At 49.9% G+C, this 21,382-nt stretch overlaps 1 protein-coding gene and 1 long non-coding RNA gene across 2 annotated transcripts; both read left to right on the forward strand.

Moving 5' to 3' along the window:
- The first annotated feature begins 9,401 nt into the window (after positions 1–9,401).
- LOC100217235 (RR1-Corn type-A response regulator) lies at positions 9,402–12,609 on the forward strand. Its single transcript, NM_001143590.1, has 6 exons — positions 9,402–9,917; positions 10,045–10,106; positions 10,958–11,035; positions 11,157–11,227; positions 11,799–12,042; positions 12,141–12,609. Exons 1-6 carry the CDS (start codon positions 9,794–9,796, stop codon positions 12,294–12,296), a joined length of 735 nt encoding a protein of 244 aa, NP_001137062.1. The 5' UTR covers positions 9,402–9,793; the 3' UTR covers positions 12,297–12,609.
- A 7,749-nt stretch (positions 12,610–20,358) lies between these two features.
- Positions 20,359–20,854, forward strand: LOC103646417 (uncharacterized). Its single transcript, XR_002267553.1, has 3 exons — positions 20,359–20,398; positions 20,482–20,597; positions 20,679–20,854. It is a non-coding gene; the product is annotated as an uncharacterized lncRNA (long non-coding RNA).
- Positions 20,855–21,382: the final 528 nt, after the last annotated feature.

Below are 21,382 nucleotides of genomic sequence, written 5' to 3' on the forward strand. Positions count from 1 at the left end.
TCGACCAATGTGCTCTCTGAACATGTGGTTCATGCGCCTTTGGTATGTCGCACCAGCATTCCTCAAACCAAATGGCATAGTAACGTAGCAGTACGTGCCAAAGGGCGTGATGAAAGAAGTCGCGAGCTGGTCGGACTCTTTCATCCTGATTTGGTGATACCCTGAGTAGGCATCGAGGAAAGACAGGGTTTCGCACCCAGCAGTGGAATCCACGATTTGATCGATGCGAGGCAGAGGGTAGGGAACCTTCGGACATGCTTTGTTTAGACCAGTGTAGTCTACACACATCCGCCATTTCCCTCCTTTCTTTCTCACAAGCACAGGGTTGGCAAGCCATTCGGGATGGAATACCTCTTTGATGAACCCTGCGGGCATCAGCTTGTGGATCTCCTCGCCTATGGCTCTACGCTTTTCTTCGTCGAATCGGCACAGAGGCTGCTTCACGGGTCGGGCTCCAGCTTGGATATCCAGCGAGTGCTCGGCGACATCACTCGGTATGCCAGGCATGTCCGAGGGACTCCACGCAAAGACTTCGGCGTTCGCGCGGAGAAAGTCGACGAGCACTGCTTCCTATTTGGGGTCGAGCTCGGAGCCGATCCGTATCTGCTTGGAGGCATCGTTGCTGGGGTCGAGAGGGACGGATTTGACAGTCTCAGCTGGCTCGAAGTTGCCGGCGTGGCGCTTCGCATCTGGCGCCTCCTTGGAGAGGCTCTCCAGGTCAGCGATGAGGGCCTCAGATTTGGCGAGGGCCTCGGCGTACTCCACGCACTCCACGTCGCATTCGTACGCGTGTCGGTACGTGGGGCCGACGGTGATGACCCCGTTGGGGCCTGGCATTTTGAGCTTGAGGTAGGTGTAGTTGGGGACGGCCATAAACTTGACGTAGCATGGCCTCCCCAGTACTGCGTGGTAGGTTCCTCGGAACCCGACCACCTCGAACGTGAGGGTTTCCCTTCGGAAGTTGGAGGGAGTCCCGAAGCAGACGGGCAGATCAAGTTGTCCGAGGGGTTGGACGTGTTTCCCGGGGATGATCCCGTGAAAAGGCGTCGCGCTGGCCCGGATCGAGGACAGATCGATCTGCAGGAGGCCGAGGGTCTCAGCGTAGATGATGTTGAGGCTGCTGCCTCCGTCCATGAGGACCTTGGTGAGCCTGACGTTGCCGATGACGGGGTCAACAACGAGCGGATATTTCCCCGAGCTCGGCACGCGGTCGGGGTGGTCGCCGTGGTCGAAGGTGATGGGCTTGTCGGACCAGTCTAGGTAGATAGGGGCACGACTCCTTGAGCATCTTATCGAAGAGATTGGCACCTCGAGGAGGTTTCCGAGGGTTCTTGTACTCAGCGGCGGCGACAAGGTCCACGTCGGTGGCGTCGCGTTTCGCTTGCGACTTCTTCTTGCCCTTCTTCCTCGCGCCGCGCTGAGCGGACGCCTCGGGGACGTCTTCCGGCTGGCGGCCCTGGGGCTGCTTGTCCTTTCGGAAGATGGCCTCAACCGCCTCTTGGCCAGAGGCGAACTTGGTGGCGATGTCCATCAGCTCGCTCGCCCTAGTGGGGGTCTTGCGACCCAGCTTGCTCACCAGGTCGCGGCAGGTGGTGCCGGCGAGGAACACGCCGATGACGTCTGAGTCGGTGACGTTGGGCTGCTCGGTGCGCTGCTTCGAGAATCGCCGGAAGTAGTCCCGGAGAGACTCTCTCGGCTGCTGGCGGCAGCTTCGGAGATCCTAGGAGTTCCCAGGGCGCACGTACGTGCCCTGGAAGTTGCCGACGAAGGCTTGAACCAGGTCGTCCCAGTTGGAGATCTGCCCCGGAGGCAGATACTCCAGCCAGACTCGAGCGGTGTCAGAGAGGAACAGGGGGAGGTTGCGGATGATGAGGTTGTCATTGTCCGTTCCACCCAGCTGGCAGGCCAGTCGGTAGTCCGCGAGCCACAGTTCCGGCCTCGTCTCCCCCGAGTACTTTGTGATGGTAGTCGGGGTTTGGAACCGGGTCGGGAACGACGCCCGTCGTATGGCCCGGCTGAAAGCCTGCGGACCGGGTGGTTCGGGCGAGGGGCTCCGATCCTCCCCGCTGTCGTAGCGTCCCCCACGCCTGGGGTGGTAGCCTCGGTGCACCCTCTCGTCGAGGTGGGCTCGACGGTTGCGGTGGTGGTGCTCGTTGCCGAGGCGACCCGGGGCCGCAGGCGCCGTGTTGCGTGTGCGCCCGGTGTGGACCGAGGCTTCCCGCACGAATCGGGAAGTCGCGGCGCGATGCTCCGAGGGGTACCCCTGCCTTCGGGAGGCAGAGCTTTCGGCCCGTCGGACCGCGGCATCCTCCAGGAGTTTCTTGAGCTCTCCCTGGATACGCCGCCCTTCGGTGGTCGATGGTTCCGGCATCGCGCGGAGTAGTATTGCTGCTCCAGCCAGGTTCCGGCCGACCCCACTAGAAGCCGGTGGCGGCCTTGCCCTGACGTTGTCGGCAATGCGGTGCTGGATGCCCTGGGGTAGATGACGCGCTTCTCCGGCCGGAGCTTGGTCTGCCCATTCCTGCCCAATGTTCCGCCGGAACTGCTCAAGTGTTCCTGCTCCCTCGTCGAGCCTGGCCTGCATCTTGCAGATTTGCTCGAGCTGTGCGTCCTGACCCCCCGCAGGGACTAGGACCACAGCTAGCTCCCGAAGGATGTCAACGCGAGGCGCAGGCCTAGGGGGATCGCCGTTTTCCGGCATACCAAGATGGTTGCCTTCGCCGGGACCCCCTAGATCGACGTGGAAACATTCACGACTTGGGCCGCAGTCCTCGTCGCCGAAGCTGCGGCTACCATCGGAACAATCGGAGAGGCAGTAGTCGCATGCGGCCATGAAGTTCCGCATGGCACTGGGGTTACCGAGCCCGGAGAAATCCCAACAAAAGTCAGGCTCGTCATCTTCCTCGGAACCCGAGGGTCCGTAGGTCGAGGCGGCCGCCAGTCTGTCCCAGGGCGACCGCATATGGTACTCCGGAGGGTTGGTACATGCCTCTATGAAAGCTTCCACCGAAGCGAGGTCGCTTGGTGGGTCGAAGCTGAATCCAAAAGGCACAAGATGGGAATCGGTCTGTACCTCTTGGTCGACGGGCGGTGACGAAGTCGCGTCAGGGGTGGACTGCACCATTGTCTCAGGTACGAGGGCGACGCCCAGCAAGTCCTTCGCGAGCGTGCTGGCATTGTTCGTCTGCTTGTGGTTGGCGTGTTGCGGGGAAACGACGCTCGTCTTCATCTCAGACGCAAGGTCGAAGCCCGACGTGTCCCCCACTGGGGCGCCGGCGTCGTCGACTTGCTCGATAGCCGACGAGGTGCCGCCTCCTGCTTGGCCATGGTTGCCCCGCCTCCTCCTCCGTCGGTGGGGGAGGTGACGGGACAAACCCGGATGTTGTTCTTCCGCCATGTGGGGAAGACGTCGTTGATTCCGCCGCCGGCGGGCGGGCTGACGGCCGCCATTGTCGCTGTCGCGCGGCGGAGGAAGGAGTATCATGTCGTAGCTGCCGTCGAGGGACATGAACTCAAGACTCCCGAAACGGAGCATCGTCCCGGGTTGGAAAGGTCCATCTGGAGCTTGACGGGAAGCTGTTCGTCAACACGCAGCAGGCCCCTACCTGGCGCGCCAACTGTCGGCGTTTCGACCCCGGGGGGTCCCTGGACCGACGAGTAAATTGTCGCTGCGTGTCCCAGCCCAGATGGGTCGGCGTGAGACGGGACACAAAGGGGGGAGAACAGTAAGGGGAACCCGCGACCTTCGTGTTGTCCTGCGCCCAGGGCAGATGGATGCGCTTGTAGTAGGGGGTTACAAGCGTTCGCGTGGGAGAGAGAGCGAGAGCGAGAGCCTTTATGCGTCGGCCCGTTCTCCCGCGCGGCCAACCTTCTCGTACGAGAGCCCTAGACCTTCCTTTTATAGGCGTAAGGAGAGGGTCCAGGTGTAGCAGTGTGCTAACGTGTCTAGCAGAGAGGAGCTAGAGCCCTAAGTACATGCCGTCGTGGCAGTCGGAGAGGTTTTGGCACCCTGTTCATGTGATGTCGTGGCCGTCGGAGGAGCGCTTGGGCCCTATGGAAGGACAGCTGTCGGGGCTGTCGAATCCTTGCTGACGTCTCCTTGCTTCCGTAAGGGGCTGAGAGCCGCCGTCATCATGGAGCACGCGGGGCGCCATCATTATTTGTTTACCGGGGCGAGGCAGATGGGACGCCGGTCTTGTTCCCCGTAGCCTGAGCTAGCTAGGGGTAGGGTAATGATGGCCCCCCTGTGACATGGTCGGTCCGAGCCCTAGGTCGGGCGAGGCGGAGTCTCCTCCGAGGTTGAGGTCGAGTCCGTCTTCCGAGGTCGAGGCTGAGTCCGAGCCCTGGGGTCGGGCGAGGTGGAGACCGTCTTCCGAGGCCGAGGCTGAGTCCGAGCCCTGGGTCGGGCGAGGCGGAGTCCGTTGTCCATCGTCGAGGTTGAGCCCGAGCCCTGGGGTTGGGCGAGGCAGAGACCGTCTTCCGAGGCCGAGGCTGTGTCCGAGCCCTAGGGTTGGGCGAGGCGGAGTCCGTCGTCCAGCGTCGAGATTGAGCCCGATTCCTGGGGTCGGGCGAGGCGGAGCTTCCTATGGCACCTGAGGCTGGACTTAGCTGCTGTCAGCCTCACTCTGTCGAGTGGCACAGCAGTCGGAGCGACGCAGGCGACGCTGTTTTCTTGTCAGGTCGGTCAGTGGAGCGGCGAAGTGACTGCGGTCACTTCGGCTCTGTCAACTGAAGAGCCCGCGTCAGGATAAGGTGTCAGGCGATCCTTGCATTAAATGCTCCTGCGATACGGTCGGTTGGCGTGGCGATCTGGCCAAGGTTGCTTCTCTACGAAGACTGGGCCTCGGGCGAGGTGAAGGTGTGTTCGTTGCTTGAGGGGGCCCTCAGGCGAGACGTGAATCCTCCGGGGTCGGCTGCTTTTGCCCGAGGCTGGGCTCGGGCGAGGCGAGATCGTGTCCATTGAGTGGACTGAGCCTTGACCTTAATCGCGCCCATCAGGCCTTTGCAGCTTTGTGCTGATGGGGGTTACCATCTGAGTTTAGGAGTCTTGGGGGTACCCCTAATTATGGTCTCCGATAATATGTAATCCCTATAATACTCATATTCTTTTCATAGCCAGATTCTCCCTACATCTAGATACTCAGAGCTAGGGTTGGCAATGGGGCGGGTTCAGGTCGGGTGCAATGTCCGCGGACCCGCGCCCAAAATCCGAATTGCAGACACGACCCGAACCCGAATTGTACTACGGGTGAAAACACGCACCCTGACCCGAACCCGTGGAGGCCCGCAACCCGTCGAGGACGCGCAGACCCGAATTAGATGTGTTGGTTTCCAGCAGACAGGCAGCAACACGGTACAAGATACAGCGACAAATAAGATCATACATTCATACTTCATCAGAAAAAAGAGGGCATGAAATGATGAAAGGCTACATCATACATATTACATTTAGTCAATAGCAAGTAAACAAGGCCAACATGACAGTCAATACTCAATAGCAAACTGTTTGTAGCATCAGACAGTTTGTAGCAGCATACATATTACATTTAGCCATTTGCATACTTCATACAACATACATATATGTCTCTCACAACATGAGTACATGACAGTCTATAGCAAACAGTTTGTAGCACCCAACAGACAGCAAGCAGTTTGTAGCAGCAAGCATCTAGGTCCAACAAGCAGGTTCATCTCAAATGGTTAATCAACAATTGTTGATTCATGTTCATCCTGCAAAATAATAAAAACAATCCTCAACAGCTCGAGTCAGGCTCTTCAATGCAAGTCATTAAAGCAACAAATAAACAATACCATCTCTTCATCTTGTTCATCAAGACAAGTCATCAAAACATCCATCATAGTTGGAGACCCTACATTGCAACAAAGCAGCCATCATTGGTTGTTTCCTATAATGTGCATGAAATCAAATAACATATAAATCTTGTTAAAATTCTGACCACGTACCTAACATGTCAGCACGGGACCAAGCCTGCATACACATGAGTGCTTCCACCATTGATGGTGCAAGCTTACTACGGCGTGGACTAATTATTCTTCCTCCTGTGCTAAACACGGACTCAGATGCCACTGTTGAAACCGGAATTGCAAGAACATCACGTGCAATCTTTCTTAAAGTAGGATATTTAAGCCCAGCATGCTGCCACCACTGAATGATATCCAAATCATGTGTCCTAGGAAGCAGTGGTTCCTATAAGTACAAATCCATCTCTGTGCGCACATAAGTGGAGGTCACGTCTGGTTGCTTGGACATGTAATCATCAAAAGTGTCCATCCAATCCTCCTCGAACATGTCATTAGGAGCACTACTTGTCCTAGGTTGAGCACCATCTGTTGTGGCAACAACTTCTATAGTATCTTGATACTCTAAAACCAAGTTATAAAGGATATCCTTGACTTTGTTAACAGCCTCCATACTTGTAATTTTAGATCCATGGATTTTTAGAAAAAGTACGTTCAAAAGATGAAGTTTATACCTAGGATCTAGGACAGCACCAACAACCATCAAACCATGCACATCAAATCAATATTTGTTGAACTTCTCTTTCATTTTACTAGACATTTCTTCAACCTTTGGGTTAGCACTTACTTGCCACTTCCTAATTGCCAAATAAATATTGGTGATTTTGGGAAAGAAAATGTTGGCTGTGACATAGTTAGTGCCAGATAACAACTCTGTGACATCATAGAATATCTTCAATCTATCACAAAGGTCCTTAGCAAACTGCCAATCATCTCCAGTTGGAATACAAGGAGCACGAGCAGCAAGGCGTTCAAAAACATCTTTGTACAGCAAAGCAGTGTTAAGCATTAGATAACTAGAGTTCCATCTAGTATTGCAGTCAAGAGCTATCTTTTTGTCATATTTACCCTTCATTTGCATTGCCATTTTTCTCAATTTTCTCATGTCTTTTAGGTGTGGCAGACCAAAATCCAACAATCTCTCTAATACTATCAATTCCATGTTCCATTACACTCATTCCATCTTTCACAACAAGGTTTAAAACACGGCAAGCACATCTCATATGGACTAATTTACCTTGTAACATACAAGATGAGAGGGGCAACTTGCCTTTCATAGTGTCCATTCTTTGTCTGAGGTTCTCATTGGAGGTCGAACCATATTTCTCATAACACTATCATTTATGCTACAATTATCAAGAGTTATAGTAGACAAATTCCTCTCAATATGCCAGTCAAGGAGAACATCATGAAGAAGATCAGCAATAACCTCAGCTGTATGTGGAGCTGGAACATATAGGAACCTACACAAAATAAGTTCAACATTATATAATATAAGGATATTAATTGAAGAAGTTAGGACATAAAGAACAGTAGGGTTATTACCTAATAAGAAAACTCTTTAGCTTCCAATCATCATCTATAAAGTGTGTTGTCACGGCCATGTAGCCTTTCTTTTGGTGGTTTGCTGTCCATAAATCAGAAGTAATAGCAACTCGAGAACTCAACTTCCGAAAATACTTCAACATGGATTGTTTTTGCACTTCATACATATCAAGGATATCCTTCCTAAGTGTATTCCTAGACACTACTTTGAATAATGGTTGCAATGCTGCACAAAACTTGCGAAATCCAACATGGTCCACCATAGATAAAGGGTACTCATGGATAATAGTCATTGATGCAAGCTCTTTTCTAGCTATTTCTTGATCAAAAACATATTTCTCCAAAATCACAGTCCCATCATGTGGATTTGCAGTCAATTTAAGAGACGACTATTTTATACCTTTTCTAACAGCCCTATCTGGACAAATCTCAAGATGGCCACTCAAGTGACTTGTACCATTTCTTGTGTCCCCTCCTAGATGCTTCTTACACCATTTGCATTTTGCTTTCCAAACCCCATTTAACTCAATTCTATCAAACTCTAACCAAACTTTAGATTTTAATTTTGGTCCTGGTTTCCTCTTACTACCAACAGCAACATCATCCTCTATTTTTAACACATCACCTGCTGCAGTTGCTAAATCAGATGGAGGTGCTCCTGCTGCTGCACGTGCACGGGTTCAAGGGCCCGCTGCTGCTTCTGTTTCCACTTGAGATCCAATAGCTGCTCCGGTTGTAGGAGCATGAGAACTACTAGTACCTGGAGTCGACATTTCACTTCACCCTAATATTCTGAAAAAATGCAAAAAGTTAAAGGGACCCTAAGAACTACTAGCTGCATAACTAATCTATACTAATCTATACTGCTATACTTACCTGTCACCAACAGGAGTCACTGAGGGGCCGAGGGGCGAGGCGGCGAGCGGAGGCCGGACGAGGGAGGCCAAGGTCTAAGCCGCCGGCGCCGAGGGAGAGGTTGCGGTGACTGGGTGAGGCCGTGAGGGACGAGCGCCGCCGAGCGGAGGCCGGAGGCGGAGGCAGTCAGGCGCAGGCGCGCCGCGCAGAGCCGCAGACGCGGTGAGTCGGTGACCGAGTGACACGTAGCAGGTGACGGCGTGACGCGCAGAGCCGGAGCCCGGAGACGCGGTCGCGGTCTCGCGGAGTGACGCGCAAACGCGAGGGCGGTGGCCGGTGAGGCGAAGGCGAGCGAGAGCGACTGCGTGCGTTTGTGCTTGTGCGTGGCACTGCGGCAGGCGGCAGCGTGGGTTGGTGGCCGATTGGCGGTGGGCACTACCGCTACGGTGCTAGGGTTTTCAATGTGGGGCTAGGCTGGCTAGTTTCAATTAGTGGGCTGACTCTTTACTACGGGTTTCGGGTCCCCGCAAAAAAACCCACGGGTGAAAATATAGAACCACCCCGAAACCGAATTAATCCGGGTCCCCGAAACCATGGCCCCGCGGGTAAAAATTTAAACCCGCCCCGAACACCGTCGGGTCTAAAACCGCGGGGACCCGACCCGAACCCGCCCCATTGCCAAGCCTATTCAGAGCAGCCTGCTAGAAACAAAGCTGAAACGAATATATCTATAGTGAAGAGTGAAAATATGATGGACTAACTTATTACTCAAACCAAACACCCTATTAGAGTATAGATTATAACTAGTTGAGTTGCAACCATGCATGGCCTTTTTTTTTTGCCATTGTTTCTTTAAAAAGCAGCAAAGGGCACCTAGCCCGAAGTCGGATTTTATTGCCGCATAATCTTTCTGGCGATCAAGAAAGAGAAGGGGCGAAAATGATGAGACGGAAAAAAAGGTTGGAGGGATGAAGAAAAAGAGCCGAAGGTTGAGGGGACTAGGAGGGAGGGTGGTGTGTGGAGAGATTCCCCGACAGCAAAATCTAGAGGGGAAAGCAATTCCCGTGCCCCGCCAGCCACCCTTGCTGCGGGACCCACTGGGCGAGCGTGTGGGGCCCGCGCGCCTCCCCTTCGTTCTCTTCTTTCGTTCTTCAGACAGTGTCTCCCTAGTCCCTCCCTCTCTTCCCGCTCTCCTCCTTCATCAGTCATCACACACGCCTGCGGCCTGCCTGCCTGCCTGCCTGAGTCCTGACACCATACTATACCTCCACCTCCCCGGCCCTGTCCTACTAGCCGTCAGAGGTTTGCCGCCTCCTCGCTCCTCGTCTTCATCACCCCCTCTCTCTCTCTTCCTTCGTCCTCGACCTGTGGCCACCTGTGGCGTCACGCTTTATAAGAGCACGCGGCCGGCAACCATCTCCCTTGCCACCCACAAGTAGAGAAGAATCTTTTGTTGCTGACGCCTGAGACGCTGGCACTGCCGCCGCGCCGTCTGGAGAGAAAGAGCAGAGGGACACTGAAGCAGAGGAGCCGAGGGGTAGCGACGAGAGACGAGCGAGAGCGGCCGACGGAGATGGAAGCAGGAGGAGCAGGAGCGGAGGGGGTGATGAGGGTGCTGCTGGTGGACGACTCCCCCGTCGACCGCCGCGTGGCGCAGCTGCTCCTCAGCAGCAACTCCTGCGCCGGCTCATTCCACGGTCAGCCACATCTCCTGTGAGCTGAGCTCACACAGCCACACCTCCTCCCAATTTTCTTTCTTATCGATTCTTTCGCCGTGTTTTAGAATCAAATTCTAAACAGCTCGTGTAACAATGTTTCATCCAGTCATCGCCGTCGACAGCGCCAAGAAGGCGATGGAGTTCCTCGGCCTCAAGGACGGCGGCAAGGTAACCAGAGCCGAACCACCTGCCTCTGCCTCCCTCCTCGATGCTCATTTCAGAGTCAGAGACCATCCGCCGAGCTTTGCCTGAAGGCGGATACGTACACCAGCGCAGGATTAGTAGTAGAATTAGCAAACCGATCACACAGAGAGGGTGCTCCAGCTGGAGCTGACACAGAGAGGGTGCTCAAGGACGGCGGGTACTCCAGTTGGAGCTCACACAGAGAGGGTGCATGGCAGCATGGGCTCCTGCACCACCTGCCGGCCCAGCGCCGCCGGCCGCGCCGTACCGTACGGCCCACGCGTCCGTCTGCCGTCTGCGCATGCGCGCGTGACGGCTTCTGTTCTCCGCCCCCCTTTTGGAAGCAAAAGGTCGCCGCTTTTCATGGCGGTAAAGCAAAAGAAAAAAAACCTGCCGTGCCGTCCGTCTTACGCCCACAGCCCACACTCCCACATGCTCTCACTGGCTCACTGCTGCTGCCTCTCCACAGAGCTGCGTTTTTGTTTATATAGTGCTGCTGCTGCCCTAATACTAGTGAGCTAATATAGAATGCTTTATGACAGTGTTACGGCCGCATTAGAGGCAGCGGCAGTGGTTAAATATGAGTCTTGATTTTGGCATGTCCTGTAAAAGCTCAGCACGGGATGGGGAGAGCGTAGCAGGGAACTAGGGACAGTATGGTGCCTACACTCTGGGCTCCTTTACTTTACCTTTCCTTTTCTTTTTCTTTCAGGGCTCCCTTTTTTTTACCTTAAATTTCTGTGCCTCAAACAGTTCAGTTCTTTCTTTATTTATTTATTTATTATTACCACCTTATTAAAAATGTTGAGCTAAGCCAAACTTGCGACACTTTGCAGGAGCAGGCCATCGACATGGTGCTCACGGACTACTGCATGCCAGAGATGACCGGCTACGACCTGCTCAAGGCCATCAAGGTACTTTTGCCGCTGCTGCAATGCAAGATCTGTCACCGCGGCATTTTCTGTAGGATGCGTTCGCTTAATTTCTGCATGTGTCCCAACCTCACTCGCTGCAAATTACCCCTAAACTTCGCAGGCGCTGAACCCGCTGAAGCCGATCCCTGTCATCGTCATGTCGTCAGAAGACGAGCCCCAGAGGATCAGCCGGTGAGCCAACCAACCTAGTCGTTCTCCTCTTTTCAGCACCGGTTCTTTGTTTTCCCTGGCAGAGTTGGTCGATTAGTAGTATTCAATAAAAAAAAGAAAAAAAGATAAGAGAAGAGAGAGTACTAAAAGTTACTCCCTCGGTTTCTTTTTAGTTATCACTGAATAATTTAATTTTGCACTATCTAGCGACAATCCTTCCCCTTTCTGAATGCCTGCTGAGCGCTGACTGATGCAGCAGGAGACGTGGTTAAAACCCCAGGCCTGAAAGGTCGCCGTGATTTGTCACGGTGCCTCGGTCTCAGTGCACATTCACTCGCTCGGCCCGTGACTGTACTACTGATTACTACTGAGGAGTAGTAGTACGTACGTGTAGGTGTGTAGGCGAGTAAGCCAGTCGGTTGGTCCTCTCCTGTACGGGATTTCGTCTCCTCCCGTTATGGAGTGCGACTGCGCGGGCGGCAGCAGGACGAGACAAGGATCACGTCTCTGCTCTCGCATTCATGCAGAATCCCGGACCATCCGATTCTGAGTACTGACGGCTTTGTTTCCCCGGCCTGCCTGCTCGGAGCAGATGCCTGAACGCCGGCGCCGAGGACTTCATCGTGAAGCCCCTGCAGAGCAAGGACGTGCAGCGCCTCCGGAACTGCTCCACGGTCGGGAGGCCCAGCAACAAGGGCGGCGCCACGTTGCCGTGCGAGGAGAACGCCGTGGCCAAGTGGAGTAACAACAAGCTGCCGCCCTCCGCCGGCGCCGGCGCCGGCGCCAGCGCCACGTCGCCGTCGGGGCGGCGGGCGAACCTCGCCGGAGTCGCCATGGTACGCACGCACCACGTCGCGCTCCCGTTCCCTCGGACGGTTAGATTAAAGCTCAACGTCTCTCTGACCGTGACCGTGACCGGGTGTTTCTCTGCCAGCGCCAGGTGCTGCACTCGTCGAGAGTGGAGATCTCGCAGTACCTGCCGCTCCTGCTCAAGCTCGTCGTGCTGGCGTACGCCGCGCTGTGCCTGGGCGAGCTCCTGCACAGATGGTCGTCGGGTGGCAGCTGCTCGCTCTCCCCGTGGTGCGCCTGATCAGGAAGGAGCAAGCAGCGCAAAAGGCCAGCAACGGTGCAAGAGCCCCCCTGGGCACCGACGACAGGAGACTGCTGATGCACCAAGCATTATTTCAGAGGCTCCAATAGCCCTAGTCTTTTAATTTAGGTAGATGAGATTGTCTGCTCTGAGATCCTAACCGGGGTTTCGACCGATGATGAGTCCCCCCGTGGCTTTTGTTCGTTGATTTGAGGGGCCGGGGCCGTAGACGTAGGAAGGAGAGGAACGGAACGAACCCCTTGTATCCTCTGCTCTGTATAGAATGAATGAATGAACGAATGAATCAGAATGCAACGCGTCATCCGAGCACACGAACGTACCTGCCGGCGTCCTTTTCGGCCTGGATCCCGGCTGATATGCTGATGCGACGGCGGTGTGGGGGGTGTCTTTTCCTGCCTTTCGTCCTGTCCTGGGTGATGGCAACGGCTCACCTGTTTTTTTGCAGTTCCGATGATCCCATCCCACCATGCCAAAGACAAAGACGACAACGCAGGTTGACTTAACGCAGGCATCAGATCCTTCTGATAGCTAAAGGTAGTATAAATAAGGCGAAGTATCCTGTGCACATGAAGCCTTGGTGCACATGGTGCACATATAACATCTCAGCCTCTAATCTTCGATCAAACGGCTGTCTCTCTCACCTCGGTATTTTATCAGAAAACACCCTCCACCTCCCTAAAACTCCCTGAATCTTTAACGAAAACCCCCTCAAGCTCCCTGTACGCCAGAAACAACTCTGATCCTTATTTCTGGCCGCCGCTCCATCGTATTCTGGCTGCCGCAAAACTACCCAAATTCAGCAACTAACCTTCGGGGAAAAAAACTGGACAAAAAAAAAACCAAATTCGCTGAAAACTGATGCGGCGGCGACAGCACTACAGCAGTCATGTGAGTACGTGACTTGAAGGTTGGAGCTCCATCCCTCCATTAATGGAATCAATCAAGTCTGGACAATGACACTCGCTCCATGCATGGCAGCATGGGATGCATCTCCCCTGAAGCAAGAAACTATGGCAGCATGGGCTGCTGTAACAAGCAGGAAACTATGGCAGCAAACAATTTCAGAAAAATGTATGGTATGATATAGTTGCAGCACCAAAATATATCAAAACTAATTCATGAATTTTCCATAAAGGATGAGCAAAATAAGAATAACACAGGATAATCGTCTATTGATGTGCCTCTGTAGTTTCATTGTTGGCATTCTTCTGCTTCCGTGGCTTTTTAGTCTCATTATCGGCATTCTTTCGCTTGCGTGGCTTGGGTAGTTCTTTAGATTTCTTAATTCTTTTACTCCTTCCCTTTGAACGAACATCGGTTGGAGGATGTATGTCAACTTTCTCCGGGATTTTGCAACCAATGAAAGTCTCATATTCTTCTTGTGGGGCTTGCATATTGGTAGGAACAATTTGACTGAAAGAAGCCTCTAGGTTCATAACACCTGATACTAAGAAATTCATGCCTTCATTTGAACTCTTTGCTCTTTGAATCAAATCTTCGACCTTGTTTCGCACCGCCGTGATCTTTTTCCTTTTTTCCACCTCTTTAGCATCTTTGGGCTTCTCTTCTAATAAATTGCCTTCCTCGTCAACCATGATCTCTCTAAAATCATAATGAAAAAGAATGACAAAGCTAACATACTAACTGATTGAAAAAGTTGAGTAAATCATAGTGATGAGAACATACCTCTTGCATCTTATCTCCTATCTCTTCAAAATATAGGCTGAAGGAAGTTCGTATAGCCTTTCACCTCTCAATGTTAGAATAATATGTCGGCACGGAATTCCCATCGTCTCAAATAGTTTGCATGAACAACTTGCAAATACAGTTGAGCTGCTCCAATGAACAACCCTATCTCTCATCGACCCATCATTAATTATAACAACTTTCACACCCTCTTGTTGCATGATTGCTACAATAAAGCAATGGTCTCTAGCAGCTATCACTTCTTGCTGAAATTTTTTGAACACATTATGTGTGTACAATATGCTTCCTTGCTTCTCCAGAGGCCATGGTGTACTCAATAGCGGTGAGCTATGAATACTAATATTATCAGCTTTTAACTCTTCATGTCGTTGGCATTCTAAGGCTGTATCGAATCGGAGCCAAAACTCAACAAAACTTAACTTTCGGTGGATAAAGTGATTGAAGAATGAATTAGAACTTTCAGATCTTGAGGTGGTTCTAAGGAGTCCTGCAAGGGGTATGTCCATAAAGAATGCTGGAATCCATGATTCACGAATTGCATACTTATTAGCCAACCATTCATTGCCCTGCAGACCATAAGCAACTATGATACTATTCCACTTCATCTCAAATTCTTCTCCTGTTTCTGAACCCCAAACACACTTATTTAAATCCTCCCAAAAATGTTTATCTCTATTTGTTGGAGGCCCAACCTTCTCAGGCATCTTCTCCATAATATGCCACATGCAAAACCTATGTATTGTATCTGGCAAAATAGACCGAATTGCTGATTTCATACTAGCATCTTCATCTGTAATGATAATCCTTGGGGCATTTCCTCCCATTGCTGAAAGAAAAGTCTGAAATACCCATTCATATGACTCAATCTTCTCATCTACTATAAAAGCAGCTCCAAAAAATACTGATTGCAAATGATGGTTGACACCAATAAAAGGTGCAAATTTCATATCATACTGGTTCGTGCTATATGTTGAATCAAAAGATACTACATCACCAAAATGCCTATAGTTCTTTCGACTTGTAGCATCAGCCCAGAAAATGTAGACCAACTTTCCTTGCTCATCCACAACAAAATCATAGAAAAATGCTGAATTTGCCTCTTTCTTTCTCTCCATTTGGGCAACAAATAATTCAGCATCAGCATCCTTGATTCTCTGCCTAAGTCCTCGATAATAGTTCTGAAGATCCCGCTTCATGCATCCAATGTTGTTGATTCCATCACTTACTTGAAGAAGTCTATATGCTTGTGAGGTACCTATACTTGCTTTATGGCACGTGAACAAGGTAGTCTTGACTCGTTGACTAATTGAACGGTTTGAACGAAGAAATGAAATTTTATCAGGAGAAACCAGCCCATGATTATGTTGCTCAACCATTGAAGCGATGAAGTACCTTTTATCTGGAGCCAACTTCACATATATATGCGCATTACATCCACATCTTGTCTCCATGCGCATCTTTGGCTTCTTTTGTGCCCCATAGGGATGAACTTTAGAAGTAACGACACCGTCATCATTTTTTTTCTTTGAGAAGCCTTGTCTCGAACACAAGAACCTCTTATTTTCAATCACATCGAGCACCTTGGTTTGGGCTCCTATACGCACTACAAAACCACTTTCATGAGCATATGTCTTGTAGAATTCTTCAACTGCCTCTAGAGAATCAAATGACATGCCAACAGTAGGCTTCAATCCCTCATTGCAATCAGGTACAAATGATGTAATCTGCAAAATCAATCGTTAATATATCAATATAGATATCTAGTTCATCTTGAACAACAACTTAAAACAATGTAAAATTCTCACCGGTGATGCTGTTCTTATACTTTTTGGGGGTGTTCTAAATTGATCAGCACTGTAATAAGGATCAGAGTTGTTTAGAACCATGGTGTTGTTGCCTGCGATATCCATGTTTGGCTGCAACATTTGCATGCCGGTGTCTATGCTCCCCGCAACGCCTGTTGGATGTGTATCCAATGCGGTCAGTAGAGCCATGAAGCCGCCGCCGTACCCAACTGGCGAGGTCGCATCCATGGTCGTGCAGAATCTACATCGCGATCAGAGTTATTTTTTTTCTTTTTTCTTTGTTTTTTGAGCAAGAAACCAAGAAACAGCACTAAAAACTCATACCAAAACCACAGCAAGAACAGAGACAGAGAATGCAGTGAAGGAATTGGAACGGGCAGCAAGCAAAGGGTAAGGGATGCACATTCACCGTACGTACGTACCTTTGTTCCAGCTGTATTCGTTCTCTGAGAAGGCCCCCGTGTACTCGGTGACGATGTCGTACTGGCGGCTGCGTTCAATCACCTAGGTCAATGAACGAAGTGGAAGCGGCGGCCAGAATACATGGGCGCGACAGCCAGAATACGATGGGGCGGCGGCCAGAAATAAGGATCAGAGTCGTTTCTGGCGTACAGGGAGCTTGAGGGGGTTTTCGTTAAAGATTCAGGGAGCTTTAGGGGAGGTGGAGGGTGTTTTCTGATAAAATACCGAGGTGAGAGAGGCCGCCGTTTGATCAAAGATTAGAGGCTGAGATGTTATATGTGCACCAAGGCTTCATGTGCACAGGATACTTCGCCTAAATAAATAGGATCCTCCCAACTCGACGACTGTGACGTTTATTACTAGCTGTTTATTTGTGTAATTCCATCCAGATGGACGCATTTGTGGCAGCAGAGACTCATGCTGCTTTGCCTGTGCTAGAGTAGAATTGTTTTGGTTTAAAATTCAACAAGGGCTGTGCAAAGTAGCGAATCCCTTTTCGGTCTTGTATACACGTCCACGTCTTGCTCAGATGCAAATCTTTCGATATTTCTTCCTCGTATCTACCAAAGAGCACATCAACGACATGCATGTCTTACCTGTTACTTAAAAAGAAATAAAGTACTTTCTCTGATCGCAAATATAAGTTCACCTATCGTCCTATAGTCAAATTCTTCAAACTTTGATTAGCAGTATCTAAAAAAACATAATTTAGGCGAAAAATAGTTGCTAGGGCCAAAAATACTTTTCAAACGAATACAGTATTGTCAATCTTTAAATAAGCTCCGAAATGTAAGACCGAAAAAAGTTGACAATAAATCTAGATGAAAGTTTAGATATTTATGCATTTTCCTATAAATTTAATCAAAGTCAGAGAGGTTTTGACGAAAAACAAAATGACTTCCGTTTTATAAATTACTATAAAGTAAGTGCGGCATAGAATCAGAACGCTGCGCACAATCCGAGGAGAGTATCTTGTCTGATATGCTGATGCGACGTTGCGCCTTTCTTTTTCCTGCGTATCAGTCTCTGGGTGACGCGAACTGCTCACCCATATTTCCTACAGTTCAGATGATCCTTCCGATGGGAAAGATCCCCATTAGAGAAGCAGCAGCAGAGCGCGATACGCACGGAGCATCAGATCCTTCTGCTGGGAAAAGCAGAAACAAATAAAGCTATAGCTCCCAACCCAACGGTTAGGTTTATGTTTTTTTATAAAGGAAACTTTATAGATAATGTTACCAACAACATTACATCAAGCGGATACAAAATCTTGGTACAAACTCCTGGTCTCTGCCTAACGCACATGTTCTAGCTAAAGAAAAAAATAAAGATCAAGAACACAGCAGCCTCCCTAATCTAGCGCCACACTACACCAAAATCATACACTTCCTACGGTTTTTTAACTTCCTACAACTTTTATAAAAAACCGTAGGAAATACATAACTTCCGAGAGGCAACTGGTACCTCTAGGAAATAAACATAACTTCCTACAGTTTTTTATAAAAGCTGTCGGAAGTTAAAAAACCGTAGGAACTTATCTAACTTCCTACGGTCTCCTCTAGGAAGTTAGGTTCCATCCGTTCACAAGACAATAGAATAGCTAACTTCCTATGGCTGGCTCTAGGAAGTTAGCTGCCCAGATAACTTCCTACGACTTCCTCTAGGAAGTTAGCTTTGAGCTGTTGACCAGTCAACCGAAAACATAACTTCCTACGGTTGGCTCTAGGAAGTTATCTGGGCAGCTAACTTCCTACGGCCTCCTCTAGGAAGTTAGGATTCATCTGTTGACCGGTCAAACGAAAATCTAACTTCCTACAGCCGGCTGTAGGAAGTTAATTAACTTCCTAGAGGCAAAGCATAAACTCTAGGAAGTTACCTAACTTCCTACGGCTTTACTCTAGGAAGTTATATTTTTAGCTTTTACCTCCATCTTCTCTCACCTTTCACGGCCCGCACGCCATTCTTTCCTTTACAGCCCGCACGCCATTCTTCTCTCACCTTTTACAGCCGCGCTGCCGCCCGCCCCGCCCCGGCCACCGCCGACCCCGGCCGCCGCCCGCCCCGGCCGCCGCCGACCGCGCCCGCTGTCCTGGGCCCGAGCAGCCGCCGCCGCCTGCGTCCACAACCGAGCCGCCGCCGGCCCACAACCGAGGAGCGCCCCCCCGCCTGCGTCCGCCCCCGAGGAGGCCGTCCCGGCAGCGCCCGCCACCAGCAGCTCCCACCCCACGGCTGTCTCTCCCACCCCCGGCAGCGCCCGTCCACGAGGAGCTCGCCCCGGCAGCGCCCGCCCCCGGTAGTGCCTGGTGTTCGTGCGCACGGCCGCCTCGCCCCCCGTCGACCCCGCCCGTGTCGGCGCCCGCTGCGCAGCCACGACTCCGCCGTGGACGTCCCCGACCCAAATCATCGATCCACACCCGCTGCAACCGTCAGGTACCGTGTTTATACTTTTTTTATTTTTTTATTCAATGTGCTAACTTCCGAGAGTTTACTCAAATAATGCCGTAGGTAGTTAGGTTAATTAACTTGATTGGCTAACCGCTGCATATAGTTTAGCTATGCTAAACTCTTTTATGTTATGGCTAAAATTAAGTTTATGTTTGATTAATAATATGGTGGGTGAGGACCTTCGATGAAAATTAATCTTGTATGTTATGGCTAAAATTAATCTTGTATGTTAAATTTTTTTGTTAAGTTGTAATCTCGATAGGAATTAACTTGATTGGCTAACCGCTGCATATAGTTTAGCTATGCTAAAATTAAGTTTATGTTTGATTAATAATATGGTGGGTGATTAATAACATGGGAATGCACAAGCTGCAGTTTGGCACGACTTCTGGGTATGTTAAATTTTTTTGTTAAGTTGTAATCTCGATAGGAATGCGACAAGTTGTAATTTTTTGTTAAGCTATCATATTATTGATTTTGACTATGCTTCTTTTTTTAGAAACATTACAAGTTGCCTGAAGGAGATACTCATACGGAACACGCACACTCCGTGTTCCATAGGAATGCGGCAAGTGTTGTTGGGGATATGATGTACTATGCTCGAATCCAGGTGATTAGTCAAGCCATGTTTGGTAGTGAAGGGCGACGTCCAGAGAGTAAGAATGAGGCGACACAGTATGGACTCGATATGACTGAGCAACAATATCTTGAGGTAATGGATGTTTTTGCTTGTGTTGAAAAAATTTCCATTGCTTCTAGATATTACAGTTACTTATAAATGAATTGTGTTCATGTAGCATTCGATTCCATGGATAGCTGCCAATGATGCTGCTTGGCATGCGTTATGTCGTTACTGGGCTTCGGCTGAATTCAAGGCAAAGTCTGTGCGACACAGTTCCAATCGTGGAACCGAGTCGTATCATAGGTATGGAGGTGATGATCACTTTCGTTTGGCAAAACGAATGGTAAGTACAGTTTAAGCCATTTTCGTTGATTGTAGTTGACTTGCTGTAATTTCTGGTTATAGTGTTTGTGAAATGTACATACATGAAGGTAGCACTGGTGCAGTGCCCAGTGATGTTCAAATATACCTTAGGGGGCACAGAGGACCAGATCCTGCAAATCCAGATGTGTTGTGCAGCCAAAAGGCAACAGATCGTGTGGTGAGTGTTTAGAAATGTTTGGTAGGTTCTGTTTATATGGATTTTTGTATGTAAGATTGCATTGTTCTTTTGTATGAGGCTGCATATGGCGAGGCGATGACTAGTCAGCACGGACCAGACTATGACTGGAGGACCTCACCTATTGATCCTCAGGCTGTGTATGCAAGTGGTGGAAAAGCTCATGGAAGGTGAGGACTCTACATATCTTATATTGTTTCATTGGTTGAGTGCAATACATGTATTCTTAATCCGGTCGTGATGTTACTTGTTTTGTAGGTACACAATGTTTGCTAACGTCATCGACTCGAGCCAGGTTAGGGTTCAGCGTGGAGGTTCATCGAGGTCTGCTGCTCGTAGCTCCCGTCGCTCCACTCAAGATCCAGCAGAAGTGGAGCAACTGCGAGAAGAACTTAGGCGACATCAGGATTACTTGAAGCAACAAGCTACGCAACATGAATATTATGCTACACAGATTCAGCAACAGCAAACACTCATACAAGTAAGTTCAAAAGATAATAGCTTTCACTTTAACATATGTATTGATTTAAAATGCTGATGTGAATGAGTTCGACAAATTTGTAGCAACTAGCACAGGCCCAAGGGATACATGTCCCGGTGCCCCCCCCCCACCACCTCCCGTCCATTATCCTTGGTCTTCACCTCCACCTATACCTACATCTCCATCTACCGAACATCAGGTATGCATATTTATCATCATTTAGTTGTTGTTAGTATATTTTGATGTAACTGAGCAAATGTCATTTGTACATGTATATTAGACCCCTCCAGCTACCTTGCCGACGCATGAACAAGAGGACGGGTTAGACTTTGTCGATACCCTCTTGAATAGTGGAGGTATCGATGGTGATCGGCGAACGTGAGCTTCCATGTTATTGTGTTCTGATACTTGAGACTTTTATTATGACTATGTATGAGATATTGTCTTTTATTAGTACTGGATGATGATATTTGTGAGACTTTTGTGATGATGAGACTATGGATGAGACTTTTGTGATGTAATAATTGATGAGACTATGGATTTAAATATTGTTATGTGATTGTGTGTGAGATGTTTTATGTGATAATCTGTTGTGTTATATAGCTGTTGATATATTTGTTATTTTGTGCAATGTGGTGTAAAATATAAACAGCATTTGTAATGCTGGCCAAATTAACTTCCTAGAGGCTACAGAAAGCCGTAGGAAGTTAGACAGCTAACTTCCTAGAGGCTACAGTAAGCCGTAGGAAGTTAGCCAGCTAACTTCCTAGGGGCTACAGTCAGCCGTAGGAAGTTAGCCAGCTAACTTCCTAGAGGCTACAGTAAGCCGTAGGAAGTTACTCGTAGGAAGTTAGCCAGCTGACGGCGCTGACGGCGTGAAACTACTAACTTCCGAGAATCTACTAACTTCCGAGAGGCTTAGCAGGCCGTAGGAAGTTAGCTAACTTCCTAGAGCCCTCTAGGAAGTTAAGCTAACTTCCGACA

This window comes from Zea mays, chromosome 2, assembly GCF_902167145.1.
Source record: "Zea mays cultivar B73 chromosome 2, Zm-B73-REFERENCE-NAM-5.0, whole genome shotgun sequence".
In the NCBI taxonomy this organism is placed as follows: Eukaryota; Viridiplantae; Streptophyta; class Magnoliopsida; order Poales; family Poaceae; genus Zea; species Zea mays.